The 25948-nt window shown below is 38.1% G+C and overlaps 1 protein-coding gene across 2 annotated transcripts; it reads left to right on the top strand.

Moving 5' to 3' along the window:
- The first annotated feature begins 388 nt into the window (after positions 1 to 388).
- CGAS (cyclic GMP-AMP synthase) lies at positions 389 to 25606 on the top strand. 2 transcript variants are annotated; one of them, XM_077162237.1, is made up of 5 exons: positions 402 to 1268; positions 8297 to 8516; positions 12892 to 13134; positions 22888 to 22990; positions 24039 to 25606. In XM_077162237.1, exons 1-5 carry the CDS (start codon positions 564 to 566, stop codon positions 24388 to 24390), a joined length of 1623 nt encoding a protein of 540 aa, XP_077018352.1. In that variant the 5' UTR covers positions 402 to 563; the 3' UTR covers positions 24391 to 25606. The 2 variants fall into 2 exon arrangements, with proteins under 2 accessions (XP_077018353.1, XP_077018352.1); XM_077162238.1 differs by lacking the exon at positions 12892 to 13134 and having other exon boundaries at positions 389 to 1268.
- Positions 25607 to 25948: the final 342 nt, after the last annotated feature.

Below are 25948 nucleotides of genomic sequence, written 5' to 3'. Positions count from 1 at the left end.
CTGTGTGCTTTCATAAGTCAAATAAAATGAAATATTCATTCTACACATCACCAATCCTCACCTCATTCCACCCTGTAAAAATTAAACATTTTCTACTTCCCTTAATTAAAAAGCAAACCAAAAAAAACCTCAAAACCCTCAGTCAAACATACCCAAATTTTTATCTGTGCAAGAAGGTACGTAGTTTTTCAAAATTCTTTTAGGCAGTATACCTGCAAATGGGTTTGGCGACCAAAGTCCTCGCGAAACCATCTACATAGTTTCCTGGGTCCCTCCCCTTAAGTATGTTTGGTTCCAAAGTCAGTGGCACGGCTGGCCCAGCTGGGTGACAAAACTAGCGTCTCTAGGAGCGCCTGGGCGACGGCCCCTTCGCGGCGGGGCGGGGCTCTCTGACACCTCCAGCGTGACTTCCCTTTCAGTCTTGCTCCCAAGTTGCCGGCAGAGCTTGGTCTGTCTTCCCGCCAGAGTTTTAAGTTTCATTTCCCACCGCGTCAGCTAGTTCCTCTTCCGCGTGGGCTTTTCCACTTGCGGAGTCTTCTCTCCCGGAGCCAGGAGAGTCCGCCATGGACATCGGCCGCGAAAAGGTGAAGCGGTTCGCCTCAAAGGCCGGAGCTTCCGCGCCCAAAGTCTCCGCGTCCAAAGACTCCGCGCCCAAAGGCTCCGCGGCCAAAGGCTCCGCGCGGAATGCGAGAAGCGCTCTGGAAGACCCCAACGAGTCTGCGTTCACCCCGGGGGTCGCTCAGCCCAGCGCCGGGAGATGCGGCTCCTCGGGATCCCTGCGGAAGAAGAGCGCCCCGGACCTCCAGGAAAGGCCAAAGGTTCGCGCGCGGGGGTCACGCACCAAGAAGGCACCTCTAGGAGCTGAGGATGCGCAGTCCTTGGGCGCTACCGGCGAGGCCTCGGTGGAGGAACAGGTGACTCTTGCGGACCTAGCTGTCCCGGGGACGCCCTTTCCCGGGGCTGGATCTGGCCGCCAAGAGCGCGCGTCCTCCGCTCTGGGGCGGAAACCCGAGCCAAGGCCCAAGGAGGTACCCATCCCCGGCCCGCTGGTCCCGGCGCCTCGCTTGGGCCGGAAGGAGGCGGTGCAAGCGGGCTGGAGGCCCCGCGCGGTGCTGGAGAAGTTGAAGCTGAGCCGCCAGGAAATCTCGGCGGCTGCTGAAATCGTGAACAGGATTTTGGACCATCTGGTGAAGAGACTGCAGAGCTGCGAGTCCGAATTCAAAGGCGTCGCGCTTCTGCGCACCGGAAGCTACTACGAGCGCGTGAAGGTGAGCTGTCCAGCGCCAGCCCTCCGGTTCCGCGACGTGCGGCCCCAACTTTCTCACCCTGCTCTCTCTCCCCAGCCTCTCCGATATTTACCCCCATCCACTCCTGGGCTCCCACTCCTTCACTTCCCTCAGGCTCTTGTTCTTCCGTGGCCTGTGACACAATTCTAGTTACAAGGACAAACATTTCCTTTGTTCATCCGACTATCCCACGATCATCCAACCAACCAATATGTAGTGCCAGCTACTCACGAGACACTGCTTTTGGATGAATTCCAATGTATAGATTCATTCATGCAGGCGCACTTGTATTGAGTTTTTATGTAACAGTGCTATGTACTTGGTGGTAAGTGAGGATCCAGGTCAGTTCTGACTTGCATGATTTGGATGGTCTGTGAGGAATTTCACGTAATTATTATATCTGAGAGACTTTTTACTGTGAGAAGGAGATATGTACTCTATAGGGAAAATATTTTCTGTCCCCTCCTGCATTTCTGATACAGATGTCATGGGAAGCTCAGTAAGTGAAGTTAAAGACATCAAAAGAAAAACTCATATTGGTATTAAAAAACATAGTTTGTAAATACACTGATATAGTTGCTTTTAAACTGTTCCAACTGTTTGTAGGTGGTTAAAGTCATTAAAATAGTCATTGCAGTATAAATTGATGTTCAGGAGTACGTTCCTGAAACTGAGTTGGCTGCCTGAGCAGTGGCAGATTTCTTTGATTGTGTTTTCAGCTGTCTGCCAGTTTTTTTGAGTGCTGGGTGGTGCACTTTAGATCTGTGTAAGATTGTAAGTAAAGTATGAACAGAAATAGAGGCTGATAGCATATCTTTATTAACTAGTTGTAATTTATTTTAGAGTTGCATATTCGCTTTATTCAACTAACTGCTCTCCTCTAGAAAAAGAGTGATTATCAAATTCTGGATTTAGGGCTTTAGGGTTATAAACTCTTAAGAGAGCAGGGCAAATATTATGCATCTTTGTATCACTAAGCCCAGTGGTATAGCAAGCACTCAAGAGAATGGACTGAATGAATGAATGGGCTCCAGGAGAAAGGATGGGTGATCTCTCTCAAGACCCATGCCTTCTCAGGGTAGCAAAGTCACATTTAATTCCCATGATAAGAATTTAACCTGGTAGCCTTCAGTGGAGATTAAACCTTTCATATATTTTTGATTTGGCCTCCCACCTAGATTGTACACTACATTATTGTGGAGTGCTTACACCAAAATGTTTGTACCCTCTGCAGCTGCTTATTTCAGTGGTGCTGATTTAGTGACATTTGTTGATTGTAAAAAAGGCAGTGTATGTAGGGAAAAAAGACGGTGTGTGTATTGGTCTTTGGATCTTAAACTCTTTTAGCACTGAAGACCACTCATAGTTCGGTCTAAAAGTTTCTTGAAAGCCACATGAGGAAAATTTCATAAGACTGTCTTGAGCATGATTCTAATTGTGTAAGTTTCAATTCAGTTCAATTATATAGAGGGTCCAAAGGAAAAAGAAAGTTGTTAGGACTAGAGAACAACAGGAGATTTAGAGAACAGCCTCCAATAGGATCCATTCTCCTTTTTTCTCCTTTTTTTGGTGGGGGAGGTAATCCGTGCATGGGCCAGGAATTGAACCTGGGTCTTCCAGGTGCATGGCAGGTGAGCATTCTACCACTGAGCCACCCATGTTCCCTCACTCTCCTTTTTAAAATCACATTGATGGAGCTAAATTTAGTAAATTTATTTAAAACATTTATTGATTATTATTATTATTATTATTTTACTGACTAAGCAAGAGGTAGTATATATGTAGGGTGGGGAGTTGGTGCTTAATGGGTGCAGAGTTTCTGTCTGGGGTTGTGATGGTTTGGAGGCAGCATTGTTCCAAGAAGATCATTTCCTTAATACTAATCCCTTCCTGTGGGTGTAAACCTGTTGTAAGTAGGACCTTTTGATTTGGTTATTTCAATTGAGACATGCTCCACGTGGATCTTAATCCTCTCACTGGAGTCCTTTATAAGAGGATAAACACACAGAGGCTCAGAGAGGAAGACACAGAACCTCAGAGAGAAAAACACAAAAAACAGAGAAAAAGACAGAAGCTGAGAGAAAAATCCACAGATCCTGAAAGAGAAAGACAGAGAAGTTGAAAGAGAAAGCCACAGAAACAGAGGGGAAGCCACTGAAGCCAGAAGCTGTAAGCAAAGAAGCCTGAAAGAGAAGGGAGACCAGCAGATGCTGCCATGTCCCTTACCACTGACAGAGGAGTCCAGGTATCATCTTGATGATGCCTTGATTTGAACATTTTCACAGCCTTAGAGCTGAAGCTTGTAAATTAATAAATCCCCATTGTAATAGCCGACCCATTTTATGGTATCTGCATGTCAGTAACTTTAGCAAACTAAAACAGGGGATAATGAAAAAGTTTTGGTATTGGAGAGTGGTGATGGTCAAATAACACTGTAAATGTGTTATACCATTGAATAGTATACTGGAAAGTAGTTAAAATAGGAATTTTGTATTGTATATATGTTATCATAATAAAAATTTGAAAAAAAGAAAGGTACACTTGAAGAGGAACTAAATGAATAGAAAGCCATACCATGTTCAGTTCCCCCAAGTTGATCTGTAAGAATTCGAGAGTTTTGCCACGCAAAGGAGGACTCCAAGAGACGTTCTCTCATGCAACACGCAAGGGGTTTATTTACCACACATGCGTGGGGCTCACTGAACACGCAGGAACAGAGAGCCCCGAGCCTGGGTTTGGGGAAGCTTTTAAGGGGTAGGAGGAGGGGGGTGAGGGTCGAGCATGGGTCACGAGTGCTGCTTCATGCAAGAAGCGATAACAAACATTTTGCAAGAAGCAGATAACAAACATTTTGCAAGAAGCAGATAACAAACATTTTGCAAGAAGCAGATAACAAACATTTTTCGCGCATGAGCCATGGGAGATGCTTCATGCAAGAAGCAGCTGTCTCGTTGTGCAAAACTCCCTTACTCAACCTTCTCAGTTGCATTCTTAGATAAACTTCCTCCAGCAGTTACAACCTTGCATAACCAAGGCAGCAGATAACCTTGCATAACCAAGGCAGCAGATAGCCTTGCATAACCAAGGCAGCAGATAACCGCCCCTGGGAAGTTCCAGGTTGTTTTTCTTAGCCTGATGGGGCCCATAACTCTTTTCTTTACAATTCTTAACTCACACCAAATGCATAGCAGTGGATATAAAATGACACAAATGCTTTTGCTGGATATTTCTATCATTCAGAAGCTAAAATATATGTAAATAGCTAAATTAAGCAAGAAAAATTCGCTACTGTTAAGCTTTATAAAATCCTTCTTTACAGATCTATAGATTCAGTGTAATCTCAGTCAAAATTCCATCCATTTTTTTGCATATCAATAAGTATATTGTCTGATAAGACATAGAATCTTTGTCATCTAGGCAGATTACTCAGATGGTTAAAAACGTTTTATAGCTTCTTACTAAGAGCAAACAAATAATCAAAGAAAATATTGCAATTTTGACAGTGTGAAAACCAAATTCTTGTTTTGCATGAAGATATATCTGATAAGAAAGCTATTAAAAATCTTATAAACTATAAAATCTTAGCCAACCTTAACCACAACCAATAAAATTCACTTCCAGGAGGACTTCTACAGCTTTGTATATTCATCCATTTTGTCCTAACGTTCCTGATTCTCATTCTGCAACAGTTATTTTTACTTTAGGGGGATAAGTACTCTCTTTTTCCTTAACAAAAACACTTCCTGCATACTTTACATATTTAAGTTACCAGTAAAGATCTTGAAATCAGTCTTCAAGTCAACATCCTTCAAAACACAATTCTTTTTTTCTTCTTTTTTGTGAATAAATAACATACACAAAAAAAGAGTAAATTTCAAAGCACACCACAACAATTAGTTGTAAAACAGATTTCAGAGTTTGGTATAGGTACAATTCCACAATTTTAACTTTTTACTTCTAGCTGCTCTAAGACACTGGAGACTAAAAAAAATATCAATATGATTCAGCAGTCATATTTGTTTGTTAAACCGTACCTTCTCTGTATAACCCTGCCATCACCTTTGATCTTTCTCCCACTTTTTAGGGGTGTTTGGGATATGCCCATTCCCTTCCATTTTTAATTTAAATTGACTAGCTGATTATGAAATTTATATGAAAATGCAGAGGACTTAGAACAGCCAAGACAATTCTTAAGGAGAACAATGTTGGTGGTTTTGCCCTACTAGAGAACAAGACTTACTATAAAGCTATCCTAATTAAGCAGTGGTATTGGTACAATACTAGACAAATAAACCAAAAGAATAGAATGTCCAGAAATAGACCTCCACATATAATACAATACAGTAAACAATATAGTAATGCATTTCAATGAGGTAAATGATGGTCTTTTCAATAAATGATGTGTGCCAATTGGGTATCCATATGGGAAAAACACAAATATTGATCCCCACCTCACATCATACACTAAGTTAATTTAAGATGTATCATGGACTTGAAGGTGAAATGTAAAGCAATAAAGCTTCTAGAAGAAAGCAAAGAAGAATATCTTAATAACCTTGGGGTGTACATATATTTTGTAATTAGGACACTAAAATTGCAAACCATTATAGAAAACATAGATAAATTGGAACTTCATTAAAACTAAGAACTTCTCCTCATTAAAAGAACTGTTGAGAGAGTGAAAACACAAGCCACAAACTGAGAGAAGGTATTTATAATACATATATTTGATAAAGTACTTGTACCAGAATATATAAAGAACTCCTACAAATCAATAAGAAAATGATAGCTGAATCAAATTAAAAATGGGCAAAAGACTTGAGCAGACACTTTAGTAGGTCATCCAAATGGCAGTATACAAAAGGAACTCAACATCATTGGTCATCAGGAAAATGCAAATTAAAACTATGATAGAATTTCACCACAATCTATCCACTAGTGTAACTAATGTTTAAGAAGACTTGACATTTCCAAGTGTTGGAGAAGATGTGGAGTAACAGAATTTCTTACATTCATGATAGGAGGATAAATTGTTACCATCTCTATTATGGATTGAACTGTAACTCCCAAAAAGATATGTTCAAGTCCTAGCACCTGGTCTCTTGAATTTGGAAATAAGGTCATATTTGGAAATGGGATCTTTGAAGATGTTATTAGTTAAGATGAGGCCAAACTGGTTTATGGTGGGTACTAATTCAGTATGACTAGTGCATTATAAGAGGAGGAAATTTGGACATAGAGAAGACAATTATGTGACAGAGACAGGGATTGAGTTATGCCACAAGCCAATAAATGGCATGGATTGCCAGCGTACCACCACCAGAACCCTACAGACATCAGAGGAAGCATGGTCCTGCTGACGCCTTGGTTTGGACTTCTAGTCTCAAGAACTTTGAGATTACATATTCTGTTGTTTTAATCCACCTAGTCTTTGATACTTTGTTATGGAAGACTTTAGAAACTAAGACAACTTCTAGAAATTTGGCAGTTCCTTCTGAAGTTAAAGATACACTTATCCTATGCTTAGTAATTCCATTCCTGGGTATATGTGTAATAGTGCTCATGGCCACCAAAAGACATATACAAGAATGTTCAGGACAGTATTATCTATAATAGTTAAAAACTTTGAAAGAACCCAAATCTACATCAACAGAGTGAGTAAATATATTTTGGTTTATTCCATTAATTCAGTGAAATACTACATTGCATGGAAGAGAACCGACTATTAATACACACAACAATACAGATAATTCTCACAAATATAGTGTTGAAATGAATGAAAGATAAAATGAAATGAATGAAATATCAGATATGAAAGAGTATATACTACAGGATTCAGTTTATATGATGTTCCCAAACAGATAAACCTAATATGTGGTGTTTGAAGGAAAATAATGGCTACCCTTGGTGGTGGGTTACTAATAGGGAGTGGAAAAGAAGAAGCCTTCTGGGGTGCTGGTGATGGGAATAGGGCAACATAGAATACCATAAAGCTCACTGTTCTTAGAGAGATTCAGTCAGTTTTTTTTTTTAAGTAAACACTTCTGAACTTGCTACAAGTCTTCGGTTAATATATGGAGTTCTAAAGTTCTAAAAAAGTTGAAACTGACAGTTTTTTTTGGGGGGGGTGGCATGGTCTGAGAACCCCAGTCTCCCACATGGAAGGCAAGCGTTCTACCACTGAACCACCCATGCACCCAAAATTGACAATTTTTACCTGAGTTCTTGTTGATTTTATGGAAGAGTGGATTTTCAGATGTTCATACTCCATATTCCTACTGATGGCACTCTCAGTGCATTTTACCCTGAGCTGGTCTAAATTTGGACTAGCCAATTTTATGTGCCCAGTAGACACTGTGTCTGCTGGATTGAACATATAGTACAAGAGCTGCCCAGAAAGCATACTCTTGACTAATGAAGGCTAGTGGCATTTTAATATAGGAAAAATAAGCATTTATAATTGCTATAATTATTATTGTGAAGATGGAAAAGAAGATTATCTGACACTCCTACAAATGGTGTGATTCAAAAACACTAAAGTAGTGCATGCCTTTTAGCTCACACTCACTTGGGTGGCCAGCAGCCATAATGAGACAGTTCTTGCTCACCTAGCCAGGAGGTGACCACACACACTTTTGAGACCTTTGTGACAGGAGGGTGGCTTCAATGTGTATCTTGTAGCATAAAAGACAACATCTTAAAGAAAAGGACTTTAATTTTATTAAACTTTAACCTCAGAAAAAATCTGGTATATATATTAAAAGCTTACATGATATCACATAGTTATTTTTCATTGTAAAAATAATGTATGCCCATATATTTTTTAAATTGAGAATAGAAGCTACCAACTAAAACCCTTCCACCTGCTCCCAGTGACATTAATCCCACTTCCAGAGGAAATAAATAGTGGGAATTTGGCTTTTCAAAGTAGTCTTTTAGAAGCGAGTTAGCTTGGAAAACATCTGCAAGGGAACATTTCAATGTTTTTTTTTTTTTTTACTATTTTGTAGATATCTACTCCTAATGAATTTGATGTCATGTTTAAACTGGAGCTCCCCAGAATTCAGCTAGAAGAATATTACAACAGTGGTACTCATTACCTTGTGAAATTCAAAAGAAATCCCAAAGGAAACCCTCTGAGTCAGTTTTTAGAAGGGGAAATATTATCAGCTTCTAAGATGCTGTCAAAATTTAGGAAAATCATCAAGGAAGAAATTAAAAACATTGAAGGTAAGATTTTTGACTTTTTATTACTAGAGGTCTAATCATACCTATTAATTGCTGGTGTACACTTCTGATATTTCTTGACCTCCCTGCAGCAGGCTGTTGACTGCTAGCTCCTTCTACAGAATCTCATTTCTCTTGGTTTCAGTCCAGTATGTTTTCTGGTATTCTTCCTAAATGTTGATTGGCTACATTTCAGTCGTCATTAAATATTCATTGAGCTACTCCCTGTGCCACTGGGTAAATAAGGTTGAATAAAACAGTTGGGCTCCTCTCTTGAAGTTTATCACCTAATAGGGAGTCGGTGTAAATAACAAATGATACAAATTATTGTGAGTACTCTGAAGGGAATGAACTTGGAGAAGTGATAGAGATTGGGTGGGGATGGGGTTGAACCAAGGTCCTGAGACAGAATACAGCTTGTCAAGCCCAAGGAACTGGAAGAGGTCCGTGAGACAAGGGGAAGAGTGATATGAAATGAAATTAAAGGGGTGGCTAGGGGCCATATTTTTAAGGACTTGTAGATCCTAAGAGGGAGTTTGGATTTTATTCTATGTGCATTGAGAAGCCATTGACAGGGTTTAATTAAGAAGTGATGATTGACTTTGTGGTTTTAAAAGTTTACTTTGGTTGTGATGGAGAAGAGATTATAAGAAGGCAAGAATGGAAATAGGGGGGTGGGCCATGGTGGCTCAGCAGGCAGAGTTCTTGCCTGCCACGTTGGAGATCCAGGTTCGTTTTCCGGTGCCTGCCCATGTGAAAAAACAAAACAAAACAAAACAAAAAAATGGAAGTAGGGAGTTAGAAAAGAAAATATTGTAGGAATTCTGGTGAAAGATGATGGTGGCTTAGAAAGGGTGTAGATGGGTATTGGGAATGGAGAGAAGCAGACAGATCCAGGCTATACCACTACTTGTTGCTGGATTAAGTGTAGGTAGTAAAGGAGAGAGTTGAATAAAAATGGCTCCCAGATTTCTGGTTTGAGCACCTGGGAGGATTGGTGGTGCCATTTTCTGAGATGGGAAGGACTGAGGAGGAACGTATTCTGGAGTATGAGTTTATGGATGTTAGTTTAGTGATTCCAGGGCTGCATCCCAGTGTATGTGTCAAGTATGCAGATAGATATGGGTTTGGACTTCACAGGATATGTTTGAGCTACAGGGTAAACATTTGGAAGTCATTAACAGATTGATGGCGTTAGGAATGAATGAGATCACCTAGGTAGATTTAATTTAATATAATAAATAATACTAGAATTATTATATGATACTTAATAAATTGCCAATAAATTAAATAATAACTTAATAAATATTTCTTGATCATCTAATGTGCCAGGCAGTTTTCTAGCAGTTTGGGATATATTAGTGAACAAATAGATGACAATTCTCACTCTTCTGTAGTTTATAATCTTGAAAGTGGAGACACACAACTAACATTACCTTGTATGCTAGAAGATAATAAGTGCTGTGGAAGAAAAGTATAGCAAAGTGAGAGGGAGGAGGAGGGCTGGGGAGTGTGAGGAGTGGGTAAATTGTAATATTACAAGGCATGGTAAAAAAGAGGATCCTATTAGTGGTTGGGAAGAGGCTCAAAATGAAGAATACGAATACTTGGCAGAATATGTTGTCAATGTTTATAATGTTGCCGGCAACCAGAAAACCATTGGATTTGGACATTAATTTTATGGGAGTTGTTGGTGGCTTTGTCAAGAACAGTTTCAGTGGGGTGATGACACAAAAGAATGCAAAGCTAAAAGATGCAGTGGAGACTGTGTAGCAACTGTTTAGAAAGTGTTGGCTGTGAAGGCAGCAGAGAGGTGGGTGTGTGTGGAGAGGAGGGGGATGAAGGGTCAAGGAAGGAGGTGTATTTTAGGATGGGAGACACTGGAATGCCTTTGTCTGCAGATGGAATGATCCAGTAGGCAGGGAGAGACAGCTGATGCAAAAAATGGGAATGATTGGAGGAGAAAGGTGTTTGAGAAGATGAGAGGGAATGGATCCAGAGCCCACCTGTAGGGATCCCCTTTGAAAAGAAAAGGATGCTTTTTCAGTGGTAACAGGAGAGAGGAAGAAAACAATGGGTAAAAGCTGGGCAGGTTGCAGATTTAGTGATGAGAAAATAAGAAATGAGGGCATTCTTTATTTAGAATTTTCTCCTTAATTTTCTTTCTCACTACAGTTTCTCCCAGAAGTCTTTTACTTTACTGCCTGTACACTCCTAATCCCCAAAGCCAGCATCTCTCATCCAGAGGCCTCTACCAAGCTCCTGACCACCACAGCCACCTGCCTGGTGACCATTTCCACTTAGGTGTCCCACTGACATCAGAGCTCAGTGTGTCTGAAATGGAGTTCATCTGTCCCAACCTTTCTTCCTTCTTCCTATTTCGGAGAATATAATCAACATCAAACATTTTCCAGGCTAAACTCCTAGCATAGTATCTATTTTACTTTCCTAGGATTGCTGTAACTAACTACCACAAATTTGGTGGCTTAAACAACTGAAATTTATTCTCTCACAGTTCAGGAGGCCAGAAGACTGAAACAAGGTATCAGCAGAGTCGGTTCCTCATGGAGGCTCTGAGGGACAACCATGCCTCTTTCCTAGCATCTGCTGCTTGCTGGCAATCCTTGGCATTTTTTGGCTTATAGCTGCATGATTCCATTCTCTGCCCCCATGGTCACATTGCCTTCTTCCTTGTATGTGTCTGTGTATGCTTCTGTCCTCTCATAAGGACATCAGTCATGGATTGATGCCCACCTTAATCCAGTATAACCTCATCTTAACTTAGCTAATTATATCTGCAAAGATCCTATTTCCAAATAAGGTCACATTCTGGGGTTATGGGTGGACATGAATTTGTGGCAGACACTATTCAACCCACATCACCATCCTTGACTCCTACCTTCTTTTTCCTCACCCCATACATTCAAGCCATCCACCAGTTACATTGGTTTGATCTCTTTAAATTGCTCTCACTTCTACTCCCTCCCTGTCTGTTGATCCTCACTGTGTCTTTGCTACCACAGCCACCCATCCTTTGTGCTGGACTATTGCTGTGCTTGCCTCCCTACTGCTTGCCTGGCCTCTCCTCCAGAGAGGCTTCTCTCCAAACTGCCATCTGTAATTTCAAATGAAAATTTAAAAACAGCACTCCCGAAGTCTCCTTATATGGGGGCTCCTTATATGGAATCTAATTTTTTTTTAAAATATTTTTATTGAGATATCTTCATGCACCATACAGTCCATCCAAAATATACAATTAGGGGCTCACAATATCATCACATAGTGTGTATTCATCACCATGATCATTTTTAGAACACCTGCATCACTCCAGAAAAAGAAATTAAAAAAAACCTCATACATTCCATACCTGTTATATCTCTCTTTCACTTGACCACTAATATTACACTTTAGCCAATTTTTTTACACCTTATCCTCCTCTTATTATTTGTTTATTTCTTGTCCTTATTTTTTTTACTCATCTGTCCATACCCTGGATAAAGGGAGCATCAACCACAAGCTTTTCACAATCACACAGTCACACTGTAAAAACTATAGTTACACAATCGTCTTCAAGAACCAAAGCTACTGGAACCCAGTTCAACAGTTCCAGGCATTTCCTTCTAGCTATTCCAATACACTGAAAACAAAAAAGGGATATCTGTAATATGTAAGAATAACTTAAAGAATAAGCTCTCGACTCTATTTGAAATCTCTCAGCCACTGAAACTTTAGTCTCATTTTGCTCTTCCCCCTTTTGCTCAAGAAGTCTATCTCAATCCCTTGATGCCAGGTTCTGGCTCAAGCCCGAGAGTCATGTCCCACATTGCCAGGGAGATTTACACCCCCTGGGAGTCATTTCCCATATAGAGGGTAGGGCAGTGAGGTCACCTGCCGAGATGGCTTAGAGAGGGAAGCCACTTCTGAGCAACAAAAGAGGTTCTCTGGGACCCTTAGACATAATTATAAGAGGCTTAGCTTCTCCTTTGCAGGAATAAGTTTCATAGGGGCAAGCCCCAAGATCGAGGGCTCAACCTATTAAATTGATTGTCCCCAGTGCTGGCAAGAATATCAGGAATTCCCCAGGTGGGGAAGTTTAATATTTCCTCCTTTCTCCCTGGTCCCTCAAGGGGACTTAGCAAATAATTTTTTATTCTCTGCCTAACTTACTCTGGGATGCTCATACAGAATCTTTACAATACCTTCCCATGGTAGATATCAATACATATTGGTTAAATGAATAAAACACTTTGCTTTCTGATGTCCGTTTCTGTTTTGGAACTAATTTTCACTTTACACTTAGCACTTTGTAGATCTCCTGGTATCGTTATTTTCTCTGCGGATCCATAAAGCCTTCCTTCCCTTTTATATGTTTAAATAGATGCAGATGTCACTATGGAGAGAAAGAAGAAAGGGAGTCCTGCTGTAACACTTCTTATTAGAAAACCAAAAGAAATATCTGTGGATGTAATCTTGGCTTTGGAATCAAAAAGTAGCTGGCCTGCTAGCACCCTGGAAGGCCTGCCCATCAAGAACTGGCTCGGATCAAAAGTTAGGAATGAATTAAGACGACAGCCATTTTACCTCATACCCAAGCACGCAAAGGAAGGAAATGGTTTTCAAGGTATCTTGAACGTGAAGATTAGCTTAGGATATATAAAAGAGGTATTGATGAAGCAATAATTGTTAATGTTATATACTAGGGCAATAAAAGATGAACAGCAAATGAATGCTTTAGACATTTCAAGAGCTCCCAGGCTAAATAGGCCATAAGATGGGAATCTGTTGAGTGAAAGAATTGAAAAGTACATAATTGTAGTAATAATATCAAATACTCACCTTTAAAATGTCTAGTAGCCCATTTTGAATTTTATTTATTTATTTGTAAAGAAAGATAGCACTGGCCTTGGAGTCAGACTTTCCTGGATCTGAATCCTGAGGATTTTTCTCTTAGTAGCTCTGTGGTTGTTGGCTAGTTACTAAACCTCTCTAAACTTGCTTCCTCATCTGTACAATGGATTAATCAAAGCAACGTGAAAGATTCTGGGAGGATAACAATGAGGCAGTATTTATAACTAGTATCCCTAGTTCAGTGCATAACAGTTATATGTCATTATTGAAATTATCTTCAGAGCCTTGACTTTCATTCCTAGCCTGTTTCTTTCTTTACCGTCCCATTCCACTGCTCCTCATGCAACCAGCAGACCTTTCCAGCCTCAGCTGTGAGTGGATGAAGTGCGTAGATCTGCCTTCTCATTTATATGCCCCAGCCTCATAGATCAGGACAGGATTCAGACTGTGCTTTTGTGTAACACTTGAGTTTCAGGAACTGGACTGAATTGTCTGCTGCTAAAACTGAATAATGGTGACATTTTCTCAGGTGGCAGAAAAATTTTTTAAATTTTTTTCATTTTCTCTCAAGAATTTATATAAAACTTTGGCACCTGCTATATCTTAATTCCAGGGAAATTGGAGGAGACCACAAAACAAATTAATCAAGTTACAAATGAATATCACTTTAAAAAAAAACAACCCAGAAATAGTCAAGTCAAGCTAAATTTGGTGGCTTGTATTTTGTAGACATGTAATACTTTTTTATACTGCATATTTATCAGGAGTCTTTTTTTGCAAGAAAAATAGTTTATAAGGGAAAATTGAATATATTAGCATTTCATTGTTTTGTAGAAGGAACAGCTTTTTGCAAAGAGTGTTGAACATGTCACAAGAAACCCTTCCAGTAATAGATACCAAAATCCCTATGGAGTAACAGGACCCAAGACCATACTCTTGTTGGTGTTCTGTTGTCTTGGGGAAGACTGAAAGATAAATCCTTTGGTGGCCCTGTGTCTATAAAAAGACCTATGTGGTTGAGTAGTTCCTCACATCCTTGCTTCTAGATGAGAACAAGTGGCAGGTAAGGGGTGCGTAGCTTCATCTCTGCTTGCTGTTACCCTTGGTTGTTCTCTCTCGCCCATCATTCCAGGTTTTTTCAATCCAGACAAAACCCTACCTTTGTGTTCATGTGTATGTGTGAGTGACTAAAGAGAGTGGTATATTAGCAATGAATCTGTACTAGATTGGAGATACTTAAACATCTGCTTTAGTGTCTCTTTTTCTTAATATTTTACCAGAAGTATCTTGGTCTCACAAACTATATTAATTTTAAAACTTTTTATTTTGAAATAATTTAAAATTTACAGGATAATTTAAAAAATAATGCAAACCCATAGAGAGAACTCAACAAAATACCCTCCATCCAGATACCCAGAACTATCAACTTTTAACATTTGGGCACATTTGTCATATCATTCTCTCTATCCATTCATACGTCCATTCATCCATCCATCCATTTATCTATATCTGTTTTCTAAACATTTGAGAGTAGGTTGAATACATTATGTCTGTTGAATACTTATAGCTTCTGTATACATTTCCTGAGGACAAAGATACTCACTTACATAACCACCTTAAGTAGTTATCAAATTAAAGCAATCTAACATTGATGTAAAGCTTACAGTCTATATTCAATGCTCCAGTAATGTCCTTTGGGGTATTTATAAATATTTTTGAAAATATCATTTATTTTCATTAAAATTCAAGTTTTTCATCTCTATCACAAAAACAGTATGCATATTATTAACAAGAATATAATTTTAAAAATTTTAAGAATTCTTTGAAGTTTTTTTTCTTAAGATAGAAGGACAATCAAAACATCAGTTTTTAAAGTCACTTGAAAAAAATTTCTCTGGGTAGTTAAGCTACCAAGTCAACATAGTTGTATTCACTTGTTTCATTAGGGTTTCTGTTTTCAGAGTTGCTTTTTAAACATCTGATGCAATTTTGTTTATAAATATATAAAATATTCACATGGTTCCAGACTCAAAACTACCTAAGTATAGGGTTGTCATATGACCCTGTAACACCATTATTAGGTATATACTTGCAGGAACTGAAAGCAGGGTCACAAGTGGACATTTACACACTGGTTTTATGGTTGCAGTATTCACGATTTACTATGGATTGAGGTGGCCTAAGGGTACATCAGCTGATTAATGGAAGGGTGAACTATGGTGTATACATACAATGGAATATTGAGCACTGCAAGAAGGAAAAGAGTTGTGAGGCATGCAACTAGGTGATTGAACTTGAGGACATTATGTTGAGTGAAATAAGCCAGAATGGAAAAGACAAATACTGTAAGGCCTCAATAATATGGACTAACTGTTATGTGTAAACTCTGAGAATTGAATTTGAGAGTAAAGGTTATCAGGGGAAGACTTATTATAAAGGTAACTAGATTGTAAGGTCTTAACTGCAGTCACATCTATTTCTGAGGTTTAATTGTTATTTCTAAATTCTGAGATGCTTTGTTCTTTGTATAATCTTGTCGTTCCCTGGAATTTTGGGTATCAGTGTGTACCTGAGACTCAGAGTTAAGAGTTTTGCAGCTATGAAAGTCAGCATTACTGTTAAAAAAGCTGAAAAAAAAAAAATCAGACTCCAACTAGAGATATGAATGAAGCTGATCTGGTTAGGATTAAGACAAATCAGAATACAGGGTAAACAGTGATATTGACCATATTTTAAAACTTCAACTTCTGTTTGAGACCAAAGGAAGAGATGTTTATTTGTTACAAAAGTTATATTTTCTGTAGCACACTAGCTAATTTTAACCTCTATGGGCAATTTATTCAAACAACATAATTACATGGAGCCTTGAATAGGGAATGAGATCTTGTTAATATAATACCTTGATATATCCCAGAGTAATCGGGTATAAAATAAAAATGTAATTGCAAAGTCCCCTTGAGGGACTGGGGAAAAATGTGGGAATATTAAACTTCCCCGCCTAGTGAACTCTTGGTATTCTCACAAGCATTAGGGACTACCAGTTTAAAAAGCCAAGCCCCCGATCTTGGTGTTTGCCCTTATGAATCTTATTGCTGCAAAGGAGAAGCTGAACCTACTCAAAAGTATGCATAAGAGTCACCCCCAGAGAACCTCTTCTATTGCTCAGATATGGCCTCTGTCTCTAAACCAACTCTGTAAATAAACTCAATACCCTCCCTTCTATGTGGGACATGACTCCAGGAGGTTTCTCCCTGGAAACATGGGACACGACACCCAGGGATGAGCCTGACCTTGGCATCAAGGGACTGAGAAAACCTTCTTGACCAAAAAGGGGAAAAGAAATGAAACCAAGTGAAATTTCAGTGGCTAAGAGATTTCGAGTAGAGTTGAGTGGTCATTTTGGAGATTAATTTTATACATTATAAATAGATATTCCTTTTTCATTTCTAGGGTATTAGAATAGCTAGAAGGAAATACCTGAAACTGTTGAAATGTAATCTGGTAGCCTTGATTCTTGATAATGTGTGTATAACTACATGGCTTTTACGGTGTGTCCATGTGATTGTAAAACCTTGTGACTGACACTCTCTTTATCCAGCATATGGGCAGATGAGTAAGAAAATAAAGACAATAAATAAATAAATAAATAATGGAGGGGAGGGAGGGGTGTGGGATGTTTAGGCATTCATTTTTATTTTTATTTTATTTTTGGAGTAATGAAACGGTTCTAAAATTGATTGTGATGAATGTACAACTATATGATACTGTGAGCCTTTGATTGTATACTTTGGATGATTATAAGGTATGTGAATGTATCTCAGTAAGATTGCATCAAAAAAGCAAAGTCAAAGCTACAGAAGAAGTTAAACTCAGAGAAATATAGCTTCCATTCCATTCATATCCCCCTCACACGCATCTCTCCTTTTCCAATAGGAGCGCTTTTTAACTATTTTTGGTTTATTCTTCCAATTTACAAATATTTAAGTACATACATATGTACTTTGCTACCTATGCTAAATACAGCTAGGCTGTTCTTTATAATTGTGTGCGTGGCAACATATACACAACATAGAATTTTTCATTTTAACCACTTTCAAGTATACAATTCAGTGGTATTAATTACCTTCACAATAGTGCTACCATTACATCACTAAAATTTTTCAATACTCTAAACAGAAATTCTGTGCCCATTTACAGTAACCCCTCATTCTCTTCACTCCCTATACCCCCACCCCATAATCTGTAATCTGCTTTTTCTCTATAAATCTGCATATTCTAGGTATTTCATATACATGAAATCATATAATATTTGTCCTTTTGTGTCTGGTTTATTTCACTCAACATGATGCCTTCTAAGTTCATCCTTGCTCATTCATGCATCAGAACTTCATTCATTTTTATAAGTGAATAATATTCCAAGTATACCACATTTTGTTTATCTGTTTATCTGTTGATGGAACTTTGGTTGTTTCCATCTTTTGGCTATAGTGACTAATCTATGAACATGGGTGCACAAATATCTGTTCACGTGCCAGCTTTCAATTCTTTTGGATACATATATAAGTTGAATTTATATATTCTATCTATCTATATATATTCTATATTTAATTTTTTAAGAAACCACCAAACTTTTTTGGAAAGTATGATTCCTCCAACTTCATTCTTCCTTTATCAAAATGGCTTTGGCTGTTCAGGGCCCCATATTCTTCCATCTAAATTTGATGATTGGCTTTTTCATTTGTGAAGAAAAGATTGTTTGAATTTTAGTTGAGATTGTGTTGAATCTGTAAATTGCTTTGAGTAGAACTGACTTTTTTTTTTTTTTTAGTATTTTTATTGATAGATCTTCACACATGTACAGTCCATATCTGGTGTCCCATCAGTGGCTCACAATATCATCACATAGTTGTATATTCATCACCATGATCATTTTTTTTAACATTTGTTTCACTCCAGAAAAAGAGATAAAAAGAAAAACTCGTACATACCCCCCCATTGACCACTAGTATTTCCATCTACCCAATTTATTTTAACCTTTGTCCCCCCTAATATTTACTTATCCTTTATCCCATACTTTTTACTCATCTGTTCATACCCTAGGTAAAAGAAGCATCAGACACACGGTTTTCACAATCACACAGTCACATTGTAAAAGCTATATCATCGTACAATCATCTTCAAGAATCAAGACTACTGGAATTTCCCTCTAGCCACTCCAATATACCATAAACTAAAAAGGGACAGCTATATAATCTGTCAGAATAACATCCAGGATAACCTTTTGACTCTGTTTGAAATATCTCAGCCACTGTAACTTTATTTTGTCTCATTTCTCTCCTCCACCTTTTGGTCAAGAAGGCTTTCTCAACCCGTTGATGTCAGGTCCTGGCTCATCCTAGCATCTGTCCCACTTTGTCAGGGTGATTTTTACCCCTGGTATTCATGCCCCATGTAGAGGGGGAAGGCAGTGATTTCACTTGCCTTGTCGGCTTAAAGAGAGAGGCCACATCTGAGTAACAAAAGAGGTTCTCTGGGGTGACTCTTAGGCCTAATTTTAAGTAGGCTTAGCCTATCCTTTGTAGGAATAAGTTTCATCGAGGGCTCGGCCTATTGATTTGGTTGTCCCCACTGCTTGCGAGAATATCAGAAATTCTCCAAATGGGGAAATTGGATATTTCCTCCTTTCTCCCCAGTGCCCCAAGGGGACCTTGGCAAATACTTCTTTATTTACTGCCTAAGTTACTCTGGGATATATCAGGACATCATACTAACCTGGACAAACCAACAAAGTTCCATGTCCTATTCAAGATTCCATGTATTTATGGTCTTGAACTAAACTGACAGTACAAGTTAAATTAGGAAGTACTACCCAAAATATAAATTTTGCACCAAATACACATTTCTCTCTTTGGTCTCACACAGAAGTTGAAGTTTTAAAATATGGATGATGTCATCTTTTACCCTGTATTCTGATTTACCTTAGTCCTATCCAGATCAGCTTTATTCATCTCTCTGCTTGAAGTCAGATCCCTTTTTCACCTTTTTATGCAGTTCCTGTGTGGGGTACTGCTGACTTTCATAGCTTCAGATCTCTGAGTCTCAGGGGTCACATAAATACCTGAAGTTTCTGTGAATGACCAGGTTATAAACAAACAGCTCAGTATCTCAGGATTTAGAAATAACAGTTACAACTCGTGAATATATGTGCCTTCTGTAAGGGCTTACAATCTAGGACCCCTTACAATAGACCCCAACCTGATAACCCATGTTCTTGACTTCAGTTCAACAAGTTTTATATTATAGGTAGTCCGTATGAGTGAGGCATGATAATATTTGTCTTTTTGTTTCTGACATTTCATTCAACATATAGTTCTTAAGGTTCATTCACTAGTTGCATGCCTCAGAACTTTATTCCTTCTGGCAGCCTCTCAGTAGTCTACTGTATGTATACACCATAGTTCCCCCTTCCATTGTTCAGTTTTTGTACCCTTAGGTTGCCTCTATCCATTGTGGATTGCGAACACTGCTGCCATAGACACCAGTGTGCAAATGTCCATTTGTGTCCCCACCCTCTGTTCCTCCAGGCATATACTGAGCAATGGGGTTTTGGGATCATATGGCAGCCCCACCCCTAGCCTTCTATAGAACCACCACACAAGGTACAGCACCTCTCAGTTTCTGTACTGACAGTCAATAGGTACATCTCCTTTACCACATTATCTCTAGCACTTGCTTCTCTCTGTTCATTTTTAAACAGTTTTATTCACACACCTAATAATCCAACCTAAGTGTATAGACATACCTTCACCAACGTAATCTATATGAAGACATTTCCTTTTCTTCCACAAAGAATCTGTACCCCTTCCCCATGCCTCCTGCCTGTTGACATTTGATTTTGGCATAAAGGTGCGTATATACTTTTAATTGTTAAGTCTTGTTGAATTAACCCCTGTATCAGTATATAATGCCTGTCTTCCTCCCTAATAACTTTTTTCAACTTAAAGTCTATTTTATCTGATATTAGTTTAGCAACCTTAGCTCTCTTTTGGTTGCTCCTTGTGTGGTGTATCTTTTTCCATCCTTTCATTTTCAACCTGCGTATGTCTTTGAATTTAAAGTGAGTCTCTTGTAGACACATATATTTATTTGGGTCATGTTTTTTTTTTTTAAATCCATTCTGTTGATCTCAGCCTTTTGACTGGAGAGTTTAATCCATTTACATTTATAGTCACTGCTGATAATGCAGGACTTTCTTCTGGCATTTTGTTATGTAGTCTTTATAATTCTTACACCTTTTCTTCCCTCAGTTCATCTGCTTATGCCTATTTTTGTATATATTTAATTTTTTTGATATTGAGTGCCTTCTAATTTCTATAGGGATATATTTTTCATATGTGTTCCTTGTGGTAACCATGGGGTTAACAACATCCTAAATATATAACAATCATATTTGTCTTGATACTAACTTGACTTCAATGGTATGTACATACGCTTTTCCTATACCCCTTCATCACCCACTTTTTGTACTTATTATCAATTATATCTTTGTATATTTTTATGTCAGAACTATAGATTTATCATTGCTTTATATGTATTTTCATTTTAGCATTGGTAGGAAGTAAGAAGTGGAATTACATACCAAAAAATATTATGCAATAGTACTGGCATTTATCATTACCCAAATGGTTATCTTTACTGGAAGTCTTTATTTCTTTGCACTACTTTCCTTTCAGACTAAAGAGCTCCTTTTAGTCATGTTTATGGGGCAAGTCTAATGGTAATGAACTCTGTCAGCTTTTGTTTATCTACGAATGTCTTAATCTTGTGCTCAAGATTTTTTTCTCCCCCCCTTTTTTTGTTTGTACACTGTATGGAGGGGCCACATTTTATTATTTTTCCATGTAAATATCCCATTATTGCAGCATCATTTGTTGAATTTTTAGTTTGGTATTTGTTTTACTTGGTGGTTTTTTTTTTTTTGGAAAGTAGGTAGACTAGGAATTGAACCCGGGTCTCCCATATGGCAGGTGAGAATTCTACTACTGAACTACCCTTGCACCCCTTCTCCCTCATTTATGAAAGAAAGTCTTGCCAAATGTAAAATTCTGTTTGGCAATTGTTTTCTGTTAGCATTTTAAATATTTCAACCCACTTGCTTCCATGGTTTCTGATGAGAAATTTGCACTCAATCTAATTGGGACTCCCTTATACATAACTTAGTGCTTTTTCTCTTGCAGCTTTCAGCACTCTTTACTTGTCCTTTGGATAATATGTGATGGGGTATATTTTTCTTCAAATTTATCCTGTTTGGTGTTCTTAGAGCTTCTTAGATGTGCATTTTTATGTCTTTTGCTAAGTTTGGGAATTTTTCTGTATTATTTCTTTGAATACTTTTTCTGCCCTTTCTCTCCTTCTTCTCCTTCTGGGACTTTCATAATGTGTATATTGGTATGCTTGATGTTGTTCCAGAGGTCTCTTAGGCTATTTTTACTTTTTTATAATTCTTTTCTTTTTCTGCTCCTCAGCCTGATTCATTTCAATAGTCTTGTCTTCAAGTTTTCCAATTGTTTCTTCTGGCTGCTCCAGTCTGCTTTTGGAACCCTTTTGGACATTTAAAAATTTCAGTTATTGTTGCCTTAAACTGCAATAGTTAGTTCCTTTTGAAAATTTGGTTCCTTTTGAAAACTTCTGTTTGGTTCCTTCTGAAAATTTCTAACTCTTTAGAGATTTCTGTATGGTTGTTCATTATTTCCTTGATATCCTCTGGTTTACTCTCTCTATTTTCCTTCATTTCCTTGAGCATTTTTAATATCGTTTTTTAGAAGTATTTGTCTGGTATGTCCAGAGTCTGGTCTTCTTTGTTGGTGTTTTCTGGATTTTTATCCTCTACCTTTCGATGGGCCATCATTTCCTGCTTGTCTTGTAATCTTTTGTTGTACACTGAACATTTTAATATTTTAAAGTGTTAATTTTGGGTTTTATTCTCTGAGATGTCTTGAGGTTGTAACAGCTGGTAATAGGGCAGAGATTTTCTTGAGTGCCAACCCTCCTATCAGGAGTGTTCACCCAACGTCCTCCCTGTCCTATCTTGGCCAGTGTCTTTTCCTGGTCTTGTGCTTTCTGATTGCTTAGGAATTCTCCTGTTTGTGGGAGTTTGAATGTGCCTTCCACTGTCTAGGAGACAGAACTTCTCCTTCTTCTGGGTGCTTCTCTGTTGTATTTAAAACAAGTTGTCCTTTGCTGCAGGCCATCCACCTTAATTGTTTTTCACTTTGATTTCATTGTCTCAAGCTGCTTTTGCCTGGAGGGCAATTTTCCCAAGTCAGTCTTTCCCAGTTAGAACAAGGCCAGGGAACCACAAAGGAGGACAGATTGCCTGTAAACTGACCTAGAGAGAGGATGAGGGAGGCCCCAGTCACTTCTTTCATGGCAGAGTGATATTTTAATGAAGGGAATCTTTTATATATTGTGGCGTTCAGTTCTGGATGATTTTGGTAAAATACTTTTCTATCTTTTCACAATCAAGAAGAAACATGGCGGCTGTCTTTCTCTCACATTGAAAAGTGCATTTTGAATAACCATGGGCAATCTAAAACATGCTGTGAAATCGATGGAGTGAAATGTTGCAGGTAACTTTCTTATTTTGTTAAATGGTGGATTATCTATGGAATGTTTAATTCTTTGTTAAGGCAGATAACTCAGACTTAAAAATCATTGCTGGGTTGGGTCCTAGGGACATGGCAGGTTGGGTTGACATGGAATAGTATTGGAGGATGAGCATGAGACTAGAGAAGCCAGATCCGAGGAACCAAGGAAGCATATTGTTAGAAGGCAAGGTTATAAACAATCCTGAACCCTGGATCAGGATGGATATATAAGGTTGGATGGAATGAGAGGCTGTGAATAATAGGCATGATAATTTGATGTGTTTCAATATTCTGGTTGCTTAAAGGTAATGAATATTAATGTCATGTAATGGGAGGAGGCCAAATGCTCATTCTTATTGGAAACTGGTGTTTGGGGATATTGTGGCTGCATTGAAAGCCATGGACTGACTGGACAAACTTGAGCAACAGTAAGAGAAGGGAAATTGTATTTCCTGGTAGGATAAACATCATAAAGAACTGAGACTGAAAAGGAATTGTTTATTTGTTCCTAAAGTTGACCAGTGTAAAGGTCACAAAAGTTAGAAAGTCAAAAAGTAAAGCCTAATGTGCAGGCACAAGTTCTCTAAGGCTTCATTGCAGGTATTAAGAAAATATATTGCCAGTAACTCTAAATAATTTTATAAACATTAATTGTTGTCACCTACTAAATAACTAGATGAATAATACATATATATTTGCAGTTCAATAAAGTGAAATCATTTTATAGAAATTTTAAAAAGATTTTTGTGGCCACTAAATAATTGGATGAATATTATAAATGTCAGTTTTATATACTTGAATTAATTCTGATAGAATAAAACTTTTAAGCTGGATTGAGGAAGAGGGAATAAGAGAGATGTTTTTGAAACTTCAGAACATATATTTGAAAGTAATCAGATTTTATGGTGAGTCTGTAACTTTATTTGTATTATTTATATCTTTACTGTTTTTCCTATAAGATGCCTTAAATCCTTTGGAGGGTGAGGTAGGTTGTAAATATAAATAATTATTTTTCCTTTTTATTCACCAGGAAAGAGTGTTTAAAACTAATGAAGAATCTTTTAGAAAAACTGAAAAAAAAGTTTGAAAATCGAAAGGAAATGACTAAGTTCTGTTCCTACCATGTGAAAACTGCCTTCTTTCATGTGTGTACCCAGGACCCACAGGACAGCCAATGGCAGTCCAAAGACCTGGACTACTGCTTTAATAACTGTGTGACATACTTTCTTCAGTGCCTCAGGACAGAGGAACTTAAGCATTATTTTATTCCTGGAGTCAATCTGTTCTCTCGAGACAAAATTGACAAAATAAGTAAAGAATTTCTTTTAAGGCAGATTGAATATGAAAGAAACAATGGATTTCCAGTTTTTGATGAATTTTAAAATTATATTTTAAAAAGAATCAAGAATTTGAGTGACTTTATAATAAACAGAATATTTGAAATTTGTCATGGCTATCACTGGCTAAAATGAATGGAACTGCTTAGCTCTCAGTGTCTCTTGATAAATGGTGATCATCATAAAAGGATTGCCTACCCTTAGAAAGGAATTATTTCAGGAATAAGAAGCAAAATAAGTCATTAAAAGCTTAAACCTTTGCCATATTAGAATTAAAAGAAGGACAAAATATATGTCAATTTAATTAAATTTATCAACCACTATTCAATAGCATTTCTTCATGAAGTATGGATACTTGGAAGGTTGCAAGGGACAATTTTTTAAATGATCCCTACCTCCACAAAACCTGTAGGGTTTGTTCAGTATAGATATATGTGAAAGCAATATTTCGCCTTAGATGTTAAAGTATGTCTGCTGGTTTGAAAGTGTTATGTACCTCAGAAAAGCCACATCCTTTAATTCTGATTACATATTGTAGGGTGTAAACCTTTGGTTAGATTGTTTCCATGGAGATGGACCCATTCAATTGTGGGTGCGACCTTTTGATTAGTTTACTTCCATGGAGATATGGCACACCCAGTTGTGGTGTGGCCTTTTGATTATATGGAGATGTGACTCCACCCATTTAAGGTGGGTCTTGATTAATTTACTGGAGTCCTTTAAAAAGGGGGACATTTTGGAGAAAACAGTTGCTTCAGAGCTAACAGAGATGCAGACATTGGGAGGTGATTGGAATGCCAACAGACAAAGAGAGCAGACACCTAGACATGGACATTTGGAGATGTGGAACCCAGCAGATGTAGCCATGTGCCTTCCCATGAGATACTAAGCAAGCCAGATCCCAGAGTTGTGTCCTGGAGAAGCTAAGTGAAGGCCTACAGATGCTTAGAGAGGACATCATTGGCATCAGAAGTTGGATGCAATGGAACTGGGAACAAGGACCAGCAGATGCCAGTCATGTGCCTTCCCATATGACAGAAATCACCTTTTCTTGAGTCAAGGTATCTTTTTCTGGATGCCTTAGTTTGGACATTTTTATGGCCTTAGAACTATAAACTTGTAACTTAATAAATTCCCTTTTTAAAAGCCGTTCCATTTCTGGTATATTGTATTCTGGCAGCATTTAACAACCTAGGACAATATGTAAGAAGGAAATAGAAAAATAAGTTCTATATTGTCTTTGCTTTCAGGAAATACATAATCTTACAGGAATATAGAAGTTACTTTTTTTTAAAAAAATATTTTTTATTCAGAAATCTTCACATACAATCCATTCACAGTATACAGCTAGTGACTCATAATATCATCACATAGTTGTGTATTCATCACTATGATCATTTTTAGAACATTTGCATTATTCTAGAAAAAGAAATAAAAAGAAAAAACTCATACATCCCATAACCCTTAACCCTCCCTCTCATCCTGGCAGTCCTGTCCAACATTGCCAGGGTGATTTACATGGCTGGGAGTCATGTCCCACATAGCAGGAGGGCAGTGAGTTCACTTGCTGAATGGGCCTAGAGAGACGTCACAACTGAGCTAC

This window comes from Tamandua tetradactyla, chromosome 5 (assembly GCF_023851605.1).
Source record: "Tamandua tetradactyla isolate mTamTet1 chromosome 5, mTamTet1.pri, whole genome shotgun sequence".
NCBI lineage: Eukaryota > Metazoa > Chordata > Mammalia > Pilosa > Myrmecophagidae > Tamandua > Tamandua tetradactyla.
Note: the sequence above shows the minus strand (reverse complement) of the source record. Positions and strands in the feature narration are given on the sequence as shown.